At 40.3% G+C, this 20,331-nt stretch overlaps 1 protein-coding gene across 5 annotated transcripts; it reads right to left on the reverse strand.

The window, feature by feature from the left end:
* Nucleotides 1–5,604: 5,604 nt before the first annotated feature.
* Nucleotides 5,605–19,837, reverse strand: LOC306977558 (uncharacterized protein). 5 transcript variants are annotated; one of them, XM_079575940.1, is made up of 6 exons: nucleotides 9,271–9,502; nucleotides 8,988–9,153; nucleotides 8,804–8,878; nucleotides 7,574–7,664; nucleotides 7,103–7,186; nucleotides 5,606–7,019 (listed from the first exon to the last, which is right to left on the reverse strand). In XM_079575940.1, exons 2-6 carry the CDS (start codon nucleotides 9,023–9,025, stop codon nucleotides 5,898–5,900), a joined length of 1,410 nt encoding a protein of 469 aa, XP_079432066.1. In that variant the 5' UTR covers nucleotides 9,026–9,153; nucleotides 9,271–9,502; the 3' UTR covers nucleotides 5,606–5,897. The 5 variants fall into 5 exon arrangements, with proteins under 5 accessions (XP_079432064.1, XP_079432066.1, XP_079432065.1 ...); XM_079575938.1 differs by lacking the exons at nucleotides 7,103–7,186; nucleotides 7,574–7,664; nucleotides 8,804–8,878; nucleotides 8,988–9,153; nucleotides 9,271–9,502 and adding exons at nucleotides 17,057–17,140; nucleotides 17,492–17,555; nucleotides 17,715–17,795; nucleotides 18,231–18,467 and having other exon boundaries at nucleotides 5,605–7,019; XM_079575939.1 differs by lacking the exon at nucleotides 8,988–9,153.
* Between the last annotated feature and the right edge of the window lie 494 nt (nucleotides 19,838–20,331).

The raw sequence follows: 20,331 nt of genomic DNA on the forward strand, positions 1-20,331 counted from the left end.
TCTACACAAGATGAGCTCTCTGAAGAACCAACACTGAAAACACAAACACGTGTGAAAAGATGTAGCCATAAAGCCAGCAAGTTAAATCACTAAAATGGCAGTTCCAACAGCCTAATGTTGACAATAGTTCCAGAAATCAGTTGGGCCCGAGCTGTGACAGTATCACCCAACATGTGAATATGCACAGAAAAGAAAGTCTGAAGTAAAACAATAATGATTTACCTGTGATCAGTCACAATAGGCTGGCAGACAGGCGCATCCTTACCACCGAGCTCCTTCTCTTTTATCTTCACACAAGTTACATAACTATAAGAGAAAAGAAAAATACATATTTAAAAACACAATGATTATTTGGTGTCTGAGTTTTGTGAGAACACATTAGTTTAACTCAATCAGGTTCATTTGTTGTCCAAATGTTGCCAAAGGGCATTGTCTTTATAATGGCCATTTATTGTTCCAAACCAAACATTTCATCAGCGCTACATAACAAAATGGTTTGGTTTTGTCCAACAAGCTTCTACTTAACAAAATACAATCGTATTGTACGCTTTAAAAAAACTGAATCCTTCATCAAAAAATTCACTGAAAATTAAATTTCTTGATCAAACTCCCATAAAACCTACTCGGCAAGTCAAGTATCTTGGCCTTTGGCTAGAGCCTGATCTTTCCTTTAGCACATGTACATAATAAAACTAATAATCTCAACTGCTCACTAAGAATTTTACACCAATCAATTAGCTGTGTTCATTTCCCTGTCAGAAATATAATAGTCTCAACACATCCTATAATAGCCTGTGTAGATTCATCCTCTGCTGCCCCGACTGAACACACCATTGTGAAATGTACCATCAACTGTCCTGGCTGATCCCACCAGATAGAAGGCGCTTTCATTAGTCATTTATATTTATTGTTGAATGTGTTTATAGAGATAAATGTGTTTATAGTGAGATTATCCTTCTTTTTTAAAACAATCTAATTCCATTTCGCATACGTCGCAATAACAATTCTATTTTTGCATTCCTCAAATCCTTTAAGAAATAAGAAAATATCCATTTCCACAAAAAGCACCATGAGTGGAATAACATTCCAATATCAATCCCATCTTTGAAATGCCCTAGTTAAACTACATCTATCTAACATCCATTTAGGATATTTCTGATACTTCTGTGCTGGTTTGAGGGCACAGGTTAGGACAGATGCTCCAGCACTATGGTGGTCACAGCTGTTTAACCGTGGATACCACTGAGAGTGCTGCTCCCCTAAAACAAAATGAAATCAAACTATAATAAACATGGTTCATACATCTTTTCATGTGTATTTACTGATGCCTACATGTATGTTTAGGTACAAGTAGTTCACGTGTTTACTCTGTTGCATAACTTCTGTATATTATTCATGCATTTACCATTGTCGTAAAAGTTTGTTTGTGTGTTTTCTGTCTTCTTTGACTGCCTCTGTAAGGTCCAATTCCATACGTGGACATGAAGACCCCCTCAAAAACGAGATGGTTCATCACAAGGGGTTATTCCTCAGTAATTAAATGTCAAATAACATCTTCTGTCCTGGTGCCTCTCAGGAATGCTAAAGAAATCTGCCCTGGGCTGGTCTGGTTGTAACATCTCCTACAGTTTAACAATACAGAAAGTAAGAACCGTGTGCCTCATGGAACACAACAACAACAACAACAACAACAACAACAACAACAACAACAACAACAACAACAACAACAACAACAACAACAACAACAACAACAACAACAACAACAACAACAACACAGATACAGAATAACTGATGTCACGGGTGGGTTTCAGATTCTACATCGCAAACATTTTCTCGTTGTGTTAAAAATGTTTCACACTCCGCACAAAAAGTCTTTGGAACCTCGTGTTATAAAGACAATTCAACTATTCACCTTCTTATAGCCCAACCCTGCAAGGATCGAAACTTCAACTCATTTTACAACTGAGTGTTGTTAAATAACCATCTTCACGTGATCGTTTTGATGATGATGAGGATGAATGTGCGTGGTGAAGAAAACGTGAAACTTACCAGTCAAGGAGTAGCAAACTGGCGAACACGGGGTCCCTTTTGCCTCCTGCCTCCGCGCTCATGTTGACCCACGTCTGGCTCCTTCTCCGGTCGCTTTCCAACTTCCTCAATAATGTTTCTTTCTTTAAAATCTTGATATTTGTCGTTGTTGTCGCCGGGACCTCCTCGGAGTCCTCCATGGCGCTTCAGTTGGCGCTCGGAAGTCGAAACCCGAGGTGAATTATCTCGCGATATTAGGAGCGCGGATTTCACGCGAACATTCCCTGCGCGTGGACAACCACATCCTCTGCTGCACGTGAGAACCAAAGCAGGCTAGACATTTCTTATCCAACAGAGTCGTGCTAAACTGGCTTTTTTTAAATGTATGTGTTTTGGGGTTTTGTCTTACTTGCCTGGAGTCGCCTGGGCTTCCGTAAACTCCGGTCAATGATAATTTCGCTACATGTACGTCTGGGTCTGATCTCGGTTATCGGTTGAATTACAACCTACCATTCAGCGAGCGGGGGAGGCGGGGCTTGTAGGTGACGTCGAGCATTTTTGCGCAGCATTTGCTGGTTGTAGTTTGGCAATGGCGGTGGATACGAAAGTAATCGGTTCTGGCTCGGCTCCCAAATATCCACACATTTAAATTGAAGCCTTCAATGCGCAAGGAATGCCCCCCAAGAGTAACCTGGCTAACGCCAGGCTGCTGTGCGCGCTCAAATCATTTCGAACTGCACAACAGCCTGGGGACCATGGCCCAAATTTCGCATGGATTTGGGAACCAATCACAGAACGAGGAGGGACGGCAAGACGATGACGAGCTATTCGATACACGGAAGCTTGTCGTTTATTTACGGATTAAAAAAAAAAAAGTTTATTTACGGATCAAACATGACAGCAGCAGACGCGACGCTACTTTTCGACCGAGCTTTAGGCCGTGTTCTAAATAGTTTAGCTCGAAAGTTTACAGCGGGTACGTCATACGTCATCGGATACGATGATACGATTGGCTGTGGCTACTGCAGACGCATGATAGACATTCGTAGCGCCCCGTAAACCACACCTCTCCTACGAGAAAATGAATTGGTGGTCCCCAGACGAAATTTCACTTGTGATTTTAGTCTGGAGTTAGCCAGGCTACCTCAAGAGTTCCCCATCTCCTAAAGTATCACAAAAGATCCAGGGCATGGTCGTTTCGCACCTAAAAGACAATAGGCCAAGGTGGCCCAGCTTACAAAGCATGACAAAAGATCCCACTCTCCCTCCACCGCCAGCCTGAGTTCATTCCCATGCAAAGCGCCTTTTGACCACTCGCGTTTACATCTCCAAATGTATCTCCATGTCTTTATTCTGTTGTACCGCCTTTTGAAACCTTGCTCCGCAGATTTACGCAGATTCTCCTGTGCTGCAATCTCCGCATGCGTAATAAACTTCACATGTTGACTAGACAAACTTCTCTTAAGCTTTATTAAGTAAGAAAATCCACAACAGAGACAAAGACAATGTTGGTTTACATTTATAATTTATTGCATAAAGTAATTGATTTTGTGATGTCATGGGTTTTTTTTCACGTTTTTGAGGCCAACATACATTTTGCAACTGAGCCAAGCCAGACTTGGCCAAATAAACCTGGTTTACAGAGTAAACAGCCGTATGAAACAGCCCTCGGGTCGGTTCTTGGATTAAAACCGTTTAGTAACACCAGGAAGCCTAGCGAATGGAGTGAGTGAGTGGTGGTGGTCGGAGGGGCCGATGGCGCAGACTGGTTGCCTCACATCCGTCTGTCTACCCCTGGGCAGCTTTGTAACAATATAGCTTGCCATCACAGAGTATGGAGTGAACGAATAATGCAAAGTAAAGCGTCTTTGAGTGTCCGGAAAAGCGCTATATAAACCAATGCATTATTGTTATTATTACACCGTGTAACTTTTGGCCACTAGGGGCGCGAGACCTGTAACTTTCACTTTAGTTTGTACCCTGTTTGCTTCATCTGCCCGTATTTGGCTTCGACTAAACAGCAAAAAATAATTACAGACATAAAATTGTATACCAGGAGCAAAGACTTAACTTACTAGTCTAATAATCAAGTTGAGAAAAGAGAATCGGTTTTACATCCCGCTTCTTCTTTCATCATCCGCCAACGAGCAAACTCCTCTTTAAGATCGACTCTTGTTTTCCCTCGAGCACGATCTCTTGCGCGTTTTCTCCTTTTTTGCCTCCCCAGAAGCAGCTAAACTTTTTCAACTCAGCCATGATGACTAGGAGTCGATCAGACGCAAAAAGAGAAGCAAAAGCCTGTGGTCACATGACTAGGCCAACGACGGTCCGTCTTCTCCAAACTTATATGGGCAGTATTTCAAGAGGGCAGCCAGGCTCGGAGGATTGATACCGTCAAGAATCATTCAAAATAATTCAAAGGCATCAACTCCTCAGGTCACAAAGTCAGCGGGGTGGCTTTAGCTCGATTTGAAAATGCCCATTCTAATGTGTCAAACCTGAAATATAGCATAAAATGAGCTTTAAATGGCCCATTTACAGCATGTCTATAAAGCGGCCATTGCAAAAGTAAATGTGTTCAACCAATCCATGAACATATGTTTACACTTTTACTTCAACTGAAAGAATGCAGTTAGCTGACTTTCTTTAAGGGGAGACACTACAGGCAAAACTCAATTTTTTCAGTTTTCAGGTTTTGGCCCAAATTGGTCTCTGAACATACAAGCTTACATACAAACAGAAAATATGCCTAATCTTCACAATAACATGTTTAAATATTGCGCTGATTCAATGTTCCCCCATAGACTTATATGGGAGAATGCAATTTCAAGGGCCTTTTTCTCAAAACACATTTTTCCTTCATTGTGGCGACACTATGTCCACGTCAGTCGGACCTAAAGACTTCACATTTTCCAGCCTTGGACTGAACAATATTTGGAAGATTTTTTCAGAGGGATTTTTTATTATTTAATCCCTTAAGCCCCATTTATTGAGTTTTGAATGTCAAAAAATAAGGTGAAAATTACATTTTTACAACATTTTCCACTAAAAAACAGATTATTTTAAAGCTAAACAATAGATCCAAAATCCCCTCTGAAAACGTCTTGGTAACTCATTTATCAATTAAATGAAACCATAAATTTGAATGTAGCTCAAACCATTATTCAGATTTCATCGCCGAAAAGATGGGAAATTTGGGGCATTTTTAGGCATAAAACACCTTGTTCTTATATGAAAAGATAAAATGACAGAAAACTTGCAATGTATTTTTTTCTCACATTTATGCCAGTGATCGACAGCAAAAGTTTCAAATTGATATCTGTAAATATACATTTTTTCCCTATTCACCTGCAGTGTCTCGCCTTAAAAAGTATTACAGTAATGTGTGTCTAGTAGTACAGTAAAGTTCGTTGAGAGATGAGTGACAGAAGTTAGGAACAAGGCAAAATACAGACTCTTCCTGATTGAAATGACAGTTTAATCAAAACCAGATGGGAACATTGATGTTATGACAAAGCTGAAAAAAGTGAATGGAGAAGAAGATTCTCTGACCTGATGTGTCAGGCCTGGTTACCACCATTAGTAACTTGTGCTGACATTAAAACATACCACCATTATTTACTTAGCTGACATTAAAGATAACACCATAACAGAATGACCATATAAATTATAAAATGTTCTTTCTAAAATTGGTCATCATCATTATCATTATTGTCAAGCGCTATCTAGATCAGAAGTAACATATACATACATTGTGTGCATGCATTAACAAAAAAAATCCTTGGTCCCGGTGTTTTCTTGAACACTACTTCTAACTACTTTTCATCCTCGCGTTAGGTAAAATGAGACGACGGGAAATCTTCAAAATCTTAATTACTTTTAACTGGGAAATCTTCATCACTACTGTCATCAGGGCTGTTTTTATTTTGCCTTGCAGACTTAGAACATTCCCTTTTCTCGGCTTCGGGTCTTTTTGGTCTCCCTAAAGGTCTCCCTGTTTTACGTCTTCTAAATTTTGGCTTCACGACTGTTTCTGGCTGCTTTTGCTCAGTGTCCTGCTTCTGTACTTCATCAGCACAGCCTGGTTCAGACTCACTGTGCTCCTGTTTATCCTGTTTTTTCAGAACAGCGTCACAGCTGGTGTCCACTCTGGTCTCAGACTCCGATGGGTGATAGCGCTGGACGTGGCTCTTCAGACTCACGTTGTGGTTGAAAGCTTTGTCACAGTGTGGACATGCATAAGGCTTCTCTCCGGTGTGCATGCGCATGTGGGACCTCAGATGGCCGCCTTGGTTAAAGCTGCGCTCACAAAAGGAGCACTTGTATGGTTTCACTCCTGTGTGGACCATCATGTGTCGCTCAAAATGTGCCTTTACCCAAAAAGAAATTCCACAAATGTCACATTTATATTCAAAAGGGCCTCTGTGTGTTTTGTTGTGCTTGGTGCGTTCTGCAAAAATGGCGAATGAGCTGGGGCAGTGACGGCACTGGTAAGGCTTACTTTGGTTCTTGTGAATCTGTTTATGTGCATCTTTTTCTTGTTTCGTTTTGAAGACTGCATAGCAACACCAGCAGCGATGCTCAGAGTTGTTAGTGTGTGCCTTGCTGTGTATTTTCAGAGAGGCCTCAGTGGCATACCTTCTTCCACACATATCGCAGACGTGAGGCTTCAGTTTGTGTTGACATGTGTGAGACTTCCGAGCTCCATACAAAGCTCCACAATCTGTGCAGAGTTGCTTAAGTATCTGCCCACTGGAAAATGTTTTATCACTGTCAGACCGTTCCAGATCTCCACCACTGTCCTCCTCAGAGGAGCCATTTCTGATTTCATCTTCCAAGAGTTCTTCAGTGATCGTCACTGGTACCCAGTCCTCATCAGAGCTTGCCTTCTTCCTCTTCCTAGCTCCCTCCTCTTCCTCTGAAAACTCACTTTCTTCATCGCTTTGAGCAGGTGCCTCAGGCTCACTCAGCTGAACCTCTGTTTGCTCAGGCTGCAAAGAAAAGAAAATTATTTAGTACTGGCACAAGCCACTCATTACTGAAGTAGAACAATGAAACTGTCCATTAGTCCCACCTCCACAGTCACTTCTATGCTTCCAGGCTGACACTCATTTGAAAGGGTTCCTTTCAGAAGGCATGGCTCGATTCCATTTGGAATCTGAAATGTACAAACCACATGATGAATTTTAGAGGGTAAAGATTAGGCATTTAGTGACTAGAGTCACTCAGCATTTAACAGTAGATCACAACATAAAGCTACTACAAGACATTTGTTGGCCCTGCACGGTTACATCCCCACATTATATCGTGAGATGTGCCACCTTCAAAACTGTAGTAGCTTTAACAACTCCTTTTCCTAGTTTCAGCATATTTTAGTCAATGTACGTAAAGACTGTGTATTGAAAGTTTAGGTAGAATGACAATGAGCACAGGGGTTGAGACACATTCAAATATGATCAAGCTAATAAAGTTAAAATAAAGCTTTATAAAGGTGAGAGCTATGCTTATAAAAGTGTAACAGTGAACATGGGGGACAGACACCAACCTCGCTGGTTAAAAGGAGGGCACTTCGACTGTCTTCATCTCCAGTAACTGATGCTTCCTCCTTACATGGTAAGCTCTCTGAACAACTGAAACTGAAAACACAAACATATCAATGACAGTATAAAAAAAGTTTAAACATCTGCCCTTATTTAACTCAATGTTCCCAAAAAACAGACACAGCTACTTGTCAAAGGTTTGTCAATATAGTATCAAACTCGGTTACGTTATACCCAGTAAAGTGACTTTCATATGGGATCACTAATATCTCTGTAGGTTGCAAAATCTTACAGACTTGTGTGTGTAAATGGTTGTAATTTGATACAAAACCAGTCCAGACACTGGATTACTTACAGGTTTGCGTTTTCAAAACAGTTAAATCACTCATCATATTGGCAGATCCAACAGCCTTAAAGGAACAGGCCACCGTTTTTACATACTGAGATATGTTCTTACCTTAGCTTTGACGAGTTCTTTAGGACCTGTCTGGTCTTCACCCGTGCCTTCAGTCACGTAAACACAGCGCAGACGGCGTTAGCATTTAGCCTCTCCCTCTCTCCTCTATAGCTCCAAAACTATATTGTAAGGCGTAATAATACCAGGAGTAGTTTGAAATCCGCGCAGTAATCTTCACTTTTCTGTGCAGATGCCAAATTACTCCTGGTATTATTACGCCTTACAATATAGTCCCCCCTTTTATCCGCTTAGAAAATCCACATTGTTTAATTTTGTGTAATTACACTCTGTAGTGTAACACTTCACGTAACCATATTTAAATAGGGAAAACGTGGAAGAGCTTGGTAGCTTCTATCTTGACCAGTTTTGGAGCTATAGAGGAGAGAGGGAGAGGCTAAATGCTAACGCCGTCTGCGCTGTGTTTACGTGACTGAAGGTACGGGTGAAGACCTGACAGGTCCTAAAGAACTCGTCAAAGCTAAGGTAAGAACATATCTCAGTATGTAAAAACGGTGGCCTATTCCTTTAAAGGTGCATTATGCAACTTTTAATGCGGAAAAAAAAAGCTGATATTTGTGCACATCTGACCTTGTAGTGCTGGGTCACAACAAGGTCAAATACGCACAAATATCAGCTTTTTTTTAGCATAAAAAGTTGCATAATGCACCTTTAAAATTGATATCGACCCCAAAACTCCATAACAGCCACTAGCCAGAACATAGCTATGACATTAAGGTAAATCATAAAGTAAAAAACAAAAGAAAAACTATGTCCATACCTTCGATAAAGCATATAAGGCTGGCAGACAGGTGCATTCTTATCATCAAACTCCTTGTGTTTGCTTTTGGCATAACTATAAGAGAAAAGGCAGAGAAATATTAGACAACATTGAGGAGGTCAAAACATAGTGGGGGGTGAAGGGTAATGGAAACGGCAGTTCAACAAAGCCCACCCTACTCAACTCATGTATGCAAGTTTCTCCTCCTTTTACTGCTGCCATTTGTTGTCCAAAGCAGTAGGTTTACATGACATTTATCTTCACACGCTCGTTTTGACGATGACCACAAGAAACATCAAACTAAACCAAACCCTGTTGCTAATCGTTATGTTTACATCTTTGGTTTGTTTCTGAAATAGAGGAAAAGCATTTATTGCAAATGGTGGAGATTGAGGCAGTCTAGTCAGCGCAAGCCAAGGAGTACAGAGACATACGACTGCAATAAGACAGGCGAGGGGCCAACTTACCAGTCCAATAATAACGATGCAAACACGGAGTCGCTTTTGCATCCCTCTTGGTCTTTCATTTGACGCCAGCGAGGAAATTCCATGCCGAGATCTACTCTGGTTTTTCCTCGGCAGCGGTCCCTTTCTTTCTTTCTCTGTATTGCCTCCTCAGATAGATTTTTCTTCTTTTTACTTCCATCAGCCATGTTCAACTTTAGGCAAAAACAGGCGAAATAGTGGCTAAATAAAATAAATAAATAAATAAATAAATCAGATCCGCGCCCGTGTTTATTCCGGGGTCTGTCGTCACGTGACTGCCGGAAACGGACTCTTCTCCAAGTCACATGACCGCGTTTTATTTTTAATTTTTTCGTTTTTACATTATTATTATTGATTGACTGCAGAATTCTTCCGCAGTCAATTATTGGTTTTCATGTTCTTTATTATTATTCCTCTTCCATTTTTTTCCCGATTTTCTAGAGCTTTCAGCACCTTCATGCTTTGTGCAATTTATGCAAGTTATGCATCAAAACGTTCCGCATGTTGAGGAGAAGGGTGCTATTACTTTTGGGACTTCTGCAACTTACGGTTTTTCCGCAATCGGTCAAAATGTTGGAGATTTTTCCCTTTGACTTATAATGGGGCTGCCGCAAATCCATGCTTTTCTGCACTTTTTTCTGCATTTTATGCAATTTCTGCACTTTGTGCATGTTCAGCTTCTGCAACTTGTGGGTTTTGAAAATGGCCTTCTGCAGTTTTCCAGTTTTTTTATACGGGAGTTTGAAATTTTTGCATTGGTGTGTATGGGGGAATCCAGCCAATGGGGAGAGTCCAGGACTTTCAGCCATTTGTGCAGCTTCTGCCAATCAAGCACTTTCAACAGTTTGACCAGTTTATGGAATATAAAAGTTTATACAATATTAATAATTTATGCAAAGTAACCACTTTATGCATTTTAAAGCGTTTATGCAACTGACGAGTTTATGCCATTTAGGACTTTTGAATTTTAAAGAGTTTATGCAATTTACACAATTTATGCAAATTAAGCCATTTATGCATTTTACCACTTTATGCAAAACCGATTATGCAAATTAACCAATTTATGCAATTTAAACAGTTTATGCAATTTCTGCATTAGCTTCCCGCAATTCCGCAGTCAATCGCAATGGCGCAGCCATTATTGCAACGTACAAATACAAACAAACAAGGAACGTTATATTCTTTTAGTATAATGAATTTGGAATTTCTTCACATTTTATGTTGTAAAACACATGTCCTTAGGGCAGCCCACTTGGTTATCGTTTTGTGTCAACCGCTGAATATAATAGTCTAAAATAACCAAAGTAAATTAAACTTTTGGGTCAAAACTTCTGTGATGTTTCTTTTGATGACTGTGTGGGGGAGTGAACAAACCACGTTTTAAGCACGTCGGCGAACACTGGGCCCCTCTCGGCCCCTTCTGCAAGCTCAACAGTCTCCCTCCTGCCGGTACCTGTGGTAAAAATCCCATTGATAATCTTGACTAAGTTTTGTTCAATTCATCATGTATTTGAGTGATGCTGCATAATACTTACTCCGTTTCTTTCTTGAAGAACTCTAAATGTTATGTTTAGGTGGCATTGCCTGATTATTTCAAGGCTCAAATTACCCTTGCTACAAAACATATACTGTAGTTTTTAAACTTAAACGTCCACCCAGCCCAAGCACCTTACTTTATTTTAACTGTCTTCCTTAGAATATAGAATATAGATGACTAAATGCTAAAATCACACAACTTAAGTTTCAATAAGTCAGGAAATACTGCACAAAATGACCTTTAAACGGTCGATTAGGTTTATGAGTTTATTTTGTCAATTTTCTTAAGCCTGAGTAGAAAAAAAAGGTTGACAATTATCTACTAAAGTGTTTTTTGTTTCTATGAGAAAGAGACCAACATGAATTGGATTACCATTGTACTAAAATACAAGAGTAAACTTGTATGTACTTACTGTAAAAAATAAACCTATTCTCCACAGCTTTTGAAAGCAGCTGCATTATTATTATGAACAATTTTGCTATTGAAATAAAACAGTAGAAAATGAATGTAGCGTTTCTTGACTGCAGCTTTTAGATCCACCTACTCCACGTCTACAAAGCATTCATTGCCAAAGGAAAGACGTTACAACATTGAATTTTCAATATATATATATATTAATCAATATATAAATTATCTTAATAAAATGTAGCCAGTTAAAGTTTCTCAACAATGTATATGTTAGAAACAAGGTGAAATGACAAGAAGCAAAAGAGAACATTTATTTTACAACAAAGAACTGGAAAAAAAAAAAAAAATACATAAAAGGATCCTCTCGCCCAATGTGTAACGCCTTAATATCGCCCTTTTCCAGCTATGCTAACATTCATACATGAAGATAATGGCAAACGGAATGAACATGGAATGAAAATGATATGTTTAATATTTCTGAACTTGGACATCATCATCACCTTCAGTGAAATCTTCCATTTGTCACAGACATATGGGCTGGCGAGCTCAGAGGGAACATGCTTTTCACTCCAGTATCGAATCACGTTCTTCTTGGTCATCCCCTGCGCTTTCCTGCACTAAACCTTTGGCATTTTTTTTTTCAATCTTCTCTTTTCCTTGTGATGAGTCAAAAGACACATCATCTTTGATATTTCCATTATTATTATTTGTGATATCTTCATCACTGCTGTCTTCAGGGCGGTTATTATTTCTAGAAAACGTAGGCCTGGAGTTTCCCTTTTCTCGGCTTCGGGTCTTTTTGGTCTCCCTAAAGGTCTCCCTAAAGGTCTCCCTGTTTTAGGCTCTATGTTGCTCTATGTTGCTCTATGTTGCCCTATGTTGCTCTATGTTGCTCTATGTTGCTCCTGTTGCTCCAGGTGAAGAGCTCTGCTGTGACACTTCCTGGTTTGGGAGGGTCGGCTCAGAGCAAACTCGTCATTGGTCGACGCATCCAGCCCCTGGACTCCGATTCATTACGGAGGCCGGAAACGGGAGGGACTTAAGAAAACACAAAGTACAAGGATAAATCAAACAAACATAACAAATAAATACTTCACAAACAACCCACAAACTAACCTTTTTCCAAATGTACAGACTCCAAGAGTAGTTTCTGTAAAACTGACAATGAAAGTATTATTTTTAATTGTCCAAGAAAGCAAATTTTGTTTTGGCATGAAATAGAAAGCAGTTTACTTTATTAGAAAAATACATTTTTAAAATTGTAAACCTCACTACACTAACTCTAAGGAAAACCATATCCACAAAGAAAAATTTCAAGGTATTAATAAACGAATTAAAAAAATATCTTAAAGGAATAGGCCACCGCTTTTACATACTAAGATATGTTCTTACCTAACCTTAGACGTGTTAATATATCCCCGTCTGGTCTTTGTCCGTGCGCTCTGTCACGCAAACGGAGCACATACGCAGCCTCTCCCACATGTCACATAGCTCCAAAAAAGCTCACGATAGAAGCTACCAAGCTCTTCCACGTGTTCCCTATTTAAATAAAGTTACGTGAAGTGTTTTCATGCGACGTATATTTACACAGAAATGTAGCATGTTGATTTTATAAGCAGATAAAAAGGGGGACTATATTGTGAGGCGTAATGATACGGGGAGCACAGCGTCCGTGCAGTAACTCCTAAAGGTTATTGACGGAAGTGAGCGGGGGGAGTCTTTAGGAGCCATATGACATGTGGGAGAGGCTGCGTATGTGCTCCGTTTGCGTGACAGAGCGCACGGACAAAGACCAGACGGGGATATATTAACTCGTCTAAGGTTAGGTAAGAACATATCTCAGTATGTAAAAACGGTGGCCTATTCCTTTAATTCAAAACTTCATTAATGTTCAATAAGAACATGAATATGGATAAAGGATAAAGAATAAGGCAACTGCAAGGCATTAAAAAGGCCTCAGAAGTGGAATTGAGACTTTCTTGGAGAACATTACATTGTGTATGTACAACTCCTTTGAAAATCTACCTTTTATACGTATTTGAAAAGTTTCGTCAATCCTTTTGTTGTTGATCTTATTTTTGTGTCTTGTGATGATGCCTCAGCAACATTTATTTGACGTGTATTTATTTTTATCTTTGTTTCGAAATGAACGTCTGTTACGTTGTCTATACTATACATGTAAAACAAAAATAAAATAAAAGTATTCCACACAACTTAGGAAAACTTGAGTTAACATTGTGTTTTTATTATGAAGAACTTTGCCGTTATCAAAGAGAAGAAACTGTATTACTGCAGCTTTTATATTTCTCTACGAAGCAGTCATAGCAAAATTAAATATGCTATACCAACGTTGCAAAATCCATTTATGTTTTGATCCAATTTTCTTTTAAAATGTGGATGTACACTTTCTGTAACATGTGCTGAAGGTAGGTTGGTCGCGAGGATAATGTAGGAGGTTGTGAAAAGTTAAGGACACGGTGAAATACAGACTCTTCTTGATTAAAATAACAGTTTAGTCTGAACCGAAAAGGAACATCTATTTTCCAACAAAGCAAAATAGAAAAATAATAATAATAATAATACATTTTATTTAAAAGCGCCTTTCAGAACACCCAAGGACACTGTACAATGGACACTTAAAAACATTAAAAACAAGAGCAACAGAATAAAACAGAATACAAACGATTGAGAAGGTGAGCGCGTAGCTAGGTGGTGTAGGACTGTCTGAACAGGTGAGTTTTGAGTTTGGACGAGAGATGTTGCGTAGGTGGAAATATGCAGACCGGGTGATGTTATTGATGTGAGACTGGAAGGAAAGTGTACTGTCGAGGATGACACCCTGAGGGGAGGGAAGGACAGATGAGTTGTTGAAGGGAATAGGAAAACTGTTAAGATTTGGAGAGAGTGGAGGAGGTGCCTACGAGAAGGACTTCTGTTTTGGAGCTGTTCAGTTTGAGGAAGTTGGAGGAGAACCACGAATGAATTTCTTGTAGACAGAGGGCAAGGGAGGATGGAGGAAGAGATGAAGATGGTTTGGTAGAGAGGTAGAGCTGGGTGTCGTCCGCATAGAAGTGGAAGTGGATGTTGTGTTTAAGAAAGATGTGACCGAGCGGGAGACTGTAGATAATGAAGAGGAGGGGCCCCAGGACAGAACCCTGGGGCACACCAGCAGAGACAGGGAAAGTGTAGGACTTGTGGGATTTGAGTTGAATGAACTGTGTGCGGCCAGAGAGATAGGAAGTGAACCAAGCGAGGGGAGTGTGGGTTATGCCAATGGAAGAGAGTCTGTCAAGGAGAGTGGAATGAGAAATGGTGTCAAAAGCTGCAGTGAGGTCAAGGAGGATAAGGATGGAAGAGGAAACCGGAGGTCAGAAGCTATGAGGAGGTCGTTAGGGATTTTGAGAAGCGCTGTTTCAGTGCTGCGTAGGGGACGGAAACCGGATTGAAACTTCTCGTAGATATTGTTAGTGATGAGATGGTTGTGGAGTTGAGCGGCAACAGATTTTTCAAGTATTTTAGAGATGAAGGGAAGGTTTGAAATGGGACGTAGGTTGTCGAAGTTGGTGGGATCCAGACCGGGCTTTTTCAAGATTGGTGTGACTGTGGCAGACTTGAGGGAGGGAGGGACAGTACCAGAGATAAGAGATGAGTGGATGATGTGGGTTTGGATTTGAGGATGAGATCGGAAATGGCTTGAACGGAGGGGAGGATGAAGCTGGAAAATGTAGATGTAAGAGAAGAGTAGGGGGCTGAGGAGTCCACTCCAGAGACTGCAGCTCCACATGAGATCAGGTGTTGATGGATATTGGAGATCTTGGAGACAAAGAAGGACATGAGTGAGTTACAGAAGTCAGCGGATTGCATGTGGTGGGGGAGAGAGTCAGGGGGTTTTGTGATATTGCTGAGGAGAGAAAAGAGAGTTTTAGAGTTACGTTGATTGGAGTAAATTAAACCAGAGTAGTAGGCGGATTTGGAAGAGGAGAGATTGTCCTTGTATTGCATGATATGATTATTGTACATTTCTTTGTGTATAGTGAGTCCAGTTTTATTGTAAAGTCGTTCTAGTTGTCGTCCTTGAGATTTGAGCTGGAGGAGGGCGGGGGTGAACCAGGGTGCGGAGTGGGAGAAAGAGACATGTCTGGTTTTGAGTGGAGCGTGAATGTCCAACAGGTTATGGAGATTGTTATTGTAGTGGGAAGCCAGATCGTGCGGTGAGATATTATGATTAGTACTGGGGAGATTGTTAATGTCTGAGGAGAAGGTGGCAGTGTTTATATCTTTGAAAGAAAGGTCAAAAGAAGAATGAATGAGAGGATTCGCTGACCCAACAATCAGGCCGGAACACCACCCTTATTCACTTCTGCCGACGTACATGAAGAGAACACCCATTTGTTCATACAGAATGAACATGGAATGAAAATATCAACTTTCTGAATTTGGCATCACCTGTGAAAATGTTCCCCATTACTGTCCTGAGCTGTCCAGATCAGAAGAAACATGCTTTTCCGTACAATATCGTGGACATGAAATCATACTTTTCTTGGTCGTCCCCCTTGTTTTCCTGCACTCAACTTTAGTGTATTATTTCTTCCTTCATCAAGTCAAACGACACATCACCTTCGACATCTTCATTATTTTCATCTGGGAAATCTTCATCACTACTCTCATCATTGCAGTTTGTATTTTGCCAAGCAGACTTTGGCCCGGGGCTTTCCCTTTTCTCGGCTTTGAGTCTTTTTGGTCTCCCTAAAGGTCTCCCTGTTTTACGTCTTCTAAATTTTGGCTTCACGACTGTTTCTTGTTGCTTTTGCTCAGTGTCCTGCTTCTGTACATCATCAGCACAGCCTGGTTCAGTGTCACTGTGCTCCTGTTTTTTCAGAACAGCGTCACAGCTGGTGTCCACTCTGGTCTCAGACTCCGATGGGTGATAGCGCTGGACGTGGCTCTTCAGACTCACGTTGTGGTTGAAAGCTTTGTCACAGTGTGGACATGCATAAGGCTTCTCTCCGGTGTGCATACGCATGTGGGACTTCAGATTGCAGTCCTGGTTAAAGCCGCGGCCACAGAATAAGCACTTGTATGGTTTCACTCCTGTGTGGACCATCATGTGTCTCTCAAGATACGCTTTTACCCAAAAAGAAATTCCACAAATGTCACATTTATATTCAAAAGGGCCTCTGTGTGTTTTGTTGTGCTTGGTGCGTTCTGCAAAAATGGCGAATGAGCTGGGGCAGTGACGGCACTGGTAAGGCTTACTTTGGTTCTTGTGAATCTGTTTATGTGCATCTTTTTCTTGTTTCGTTTTGAAGACTGCATAGCAACACCAGCAGCGATGCTCAGAGTTGTTAGTGTGTGCCTTGCTGTGTATTTTCAGAGAGGCCTCAGTGGCATACCTTCTTCCACACATATCGCAGACATGAGGCTTCAGTTTGTGTTGACATGTGTGAGACTTCTGAGCTCCATACAAAGCTCCACAATCTGTGCAGAGTTGCTTAGGTTTTCGCCCGCTGGAAGACGTTTTATCACTGTAAGGCGGTTCTAGATCTCCACCACTGTCCTCCTCAGAGGAGCCATTTCTGATTTCTTCTTTAATCAGTTCTTCGGTGATAGTCACTGGTACCCAGTCCTCATCAGAGCTTGACTTCTTCTTTACAGCTGCCTCCTCTTCTTCTGAAAACTCACTGACTTCGTCATTTTGAGCAGGTGCCTCAGGTTCACTCAACTGAACCTCTGTTTGCTCAGGCTGAAAGAAAAGAAAATGATTTATTGCTGGCACAAGCCATTCAGTACTGAAGTAGAACAATGAAACTATTCATTACTCACCTCGAGAGTCACTTCTATGCTTCCAGGCTGAAACGCATCTGAAAAGGCTCCGAACTGAGGGCACGTCTGGATTCCATTTTGAACCTGAAATATAAGACCACAAGTGTAAACAAAAAAGAGCAGATATTGTACATCGACTGGAATCAGGCAGCAAATAGCAGCAAATCAAAACTTAATAACTTTTCATAAATGGTTCCGCTTAACAACATTCATACTTCTTTGGCCCCTGCACATTCATTACACCCGAGTAAAATTACTTGAAGGCATTTTGAAAATATAGATCCATAATTCTGAACACATTAGAGTCAAAGTCACTCAGACACATGAATAGAGTACTAAATTACAAATACGACAAACAGAGAAAAAACAAGCATAATACAGAGCAAGCAATACTTTTAAACAGTCGACATAGAACAAACGTCCTCAGTCACTTACACTGTCTTCGTCTCCGTTACTTGATGCTTCCTCTACAATGGGCGAGCTCCCTGAAGAACCGGAACTGACAACACAAATGTATCACAAATGTTAAAAACCCACCAAACACTGCAACCGCAAGCTCCTTGGATCATTGTTGTCAAGGTGTGAAACATTTTGGGGTTGGGAGGGTGGCACTTCAATGCATTTTTGCTTACTGTCTACTTAAGATAAAGCTCCTTACCTCTCAAACAAAGCCCGAGGAAAGCTCTTCTCTTTAGATGTTGATGAAGTAGACTCTGAAGCTTCTGATCTTGACTGGTAACTGTAAGCAAACAAATATAACGCACACATTTCATTGTAGTACTAGTAGGTTACGGACCATCAGCTCTTGCATAAAAGTTAACACACTTTTGTTGTGTTTCCCACTATGACGTTTTCTCAATCAATGTTGCCAAAATTAAACAAGAGGTTGTGATACAGTTATTAACATATGGTGAGTGAATGCCAACAACCAAAACACTGCTGTTCTATAGACAGGTCCCAAATACGGCAGCCTCCAGTAGCAGCCGCTTGTCACGTGGCTGAAAAATACTATCACTGGAGTTAGCCGGAGCTTTAGCTCGAGCGCTAGCATTAGCTTTTGTCAATCCTATAACCGTTAGAGCTAGCTGACGTAATAACGAATGCATTACACGGACATATTCTATTCATAACCATTAGCATGTATCCAATACAAAGCACCAGGCTGTTCTGTTACCTATCCAAAAAATATTTAGCCAGCTCCTCGTCACTTTTGAATCCTTTGAGGTTCCGCAGCTCTCTCCATCTGTAGAACGTCTCTCCGATATAAATTCTACACCGGCCTCTCATACGTCTATCAGCAAGTTTGGTCGATGGACTTTTGAACTGTCTGTATTTCTTTTGAGACGATGGAGGAGGCAGCCGTGGGATCGGCAACTTCTGCACAGGATCTTCTTGCTCCATGGCGCTCGGCTGGAAGAGCTCTGCTGTGATACTTCCTGTTTGGGGCGGGACGGCTCAGAGCAAACTCCTGTCATTGGTCAATGGGTTTAGCTATTGGCCAATCAGACTCTGATAAATTACTAAGCCCGGAAATGGGAGGGACTTGAGAAAAAAAGGCACAACAAACGGACTCAAGTGTCAGATAAACATTCTACTGAAATAAAAGAATCAACTTTCACATGTAAGTTACTTCATGTGAAGGGAAAAAACAAGTATTCCACACAGCTGAGTTAACAGTGCATTTTTATTATGAAGAACTTTGCAGTTACCAAAGAGAAAAAACTGCAGTACTACAGCCATTCCTTTACTGCTTGTCTACGAAGCAGTCATTGCAAAAGTGTGCCATTTTTTAGTTTTCTTTTTTTTTTAAATCTTAAGTTTCTCTAAAATGTACTGAAGGATAGTAGGTTAGTAGAGAAACGTTAGTAACAAGGTGAAATACAGATTCTTCTTGATTGAAATAACTGTTGCATCTGAACCAAACATGAAGATGTATTTTCCAGCAGAGTGCTAAAAAGTGAATGAATGAAAGAATTCACTGAGCCAGTGTGCCAGTATCACCCTTATTTCCTTATGCTGACATACATCAACACGAAGCAAACACCAATATGTTCATACGGAATGGACAACACAGAAAGAAAATAATATGTTCTTTCAGAATTTGTACATCATCTGAGATGTTCCTCATTAATGTCATGAGTCTACAGGTGAATCTCTGAACATTAAAATAACGTGAAAAAGTTCATTTATTTCTGTAATTCAACTTAAAATCTGAAACTAGTATATGATATAGACTCATGACATGTAAAGTGACACATGTCAAGCCTTTGTTTGTTTTAATGTTGATGATTCAAAATCTCAGATCAGAATATTACATGAAATCAATAAAAAAAAATACATTTTAATCTGAGAAATGTCGGTCCAATACACAATAATGATGAATGAATAAGTCTGGAGTTCTTCATTGCATTGTTTACAGTCAGCAGCTAAAGGCTAGCAGTAGCTTTTGTCAATTATATAACGATTATTTAATTGAAAAGTGATGAATAACACCAACATACAAGAAACATATGAACAACACAGTACTAGGCTGTTCAGTTCTGTTACCTGTCCAAAAGAAACGCAGCCAGCTCCTCGTCCGTTTTGAATCCTTTGACTTTCCGCAGATCCCTCCATCTGTCGAACGTCTCTCCGATAATAATTCTACTCCGGTCTCTTATCCGTTTATCGGCAAGTTTGGTCGCTGGACTTTTGAACTGTCTGTATTTCTTTTGAGACGATGGAGGAGGCAGCCGTGGGATCAGTAACTTCTGAACTGCCTCCTCTCGCTCCATGGCGCTCCGCTGGAAGAGCTCTGCTGTGATACTTCCTGTTTATCAGAGCAAACTCCTGCCATTGGTCAACGCGTTCAGCCCCGGGACTGTGATTCGCCACGGGACCCGGAAATGGGAGGGACTTGTATTAAAATTACACTGAATGACAACAATTCAATGCAATTAGCAGACACACTTTATTGATCTCACAACGGAGCAATTCTATGAAGGTTAATTTGAGTTTTTATTATCAAGGTGTTTTTCATACACTGAATTTATGCATCTGAATTTTTTGCATCCGTATATCACCACCATATTGAAAAAAAATTCAGTGTTTTTTTTTTCGCTGCTGAAAAAAAAATTCAGTGTATTTTTTTTCAGCAGCGAAAAAAAATACACTGAATTTTTTTTCAATATGGTGGTGATATACGGATGCAAAAAATTCAGATGCATAAATTCAGTGTATAAAAAACACCTTGATAATAAAAACACAAATTAACTTTCATACAATTCTCTTGTTAC

The sequence above is a fragment of the Gobius niger genome (assembly GCF_951799975.1).
Source record: "Gobius niger genome assembly, chromosome: 18".
In the NCBI taxonomy this organism is placed as follows: Eukaryota; Metazoa; Chordata; class Actinopteri; order Gobiiformes; family Gobiidae; genus Gobius; species Gobius niger.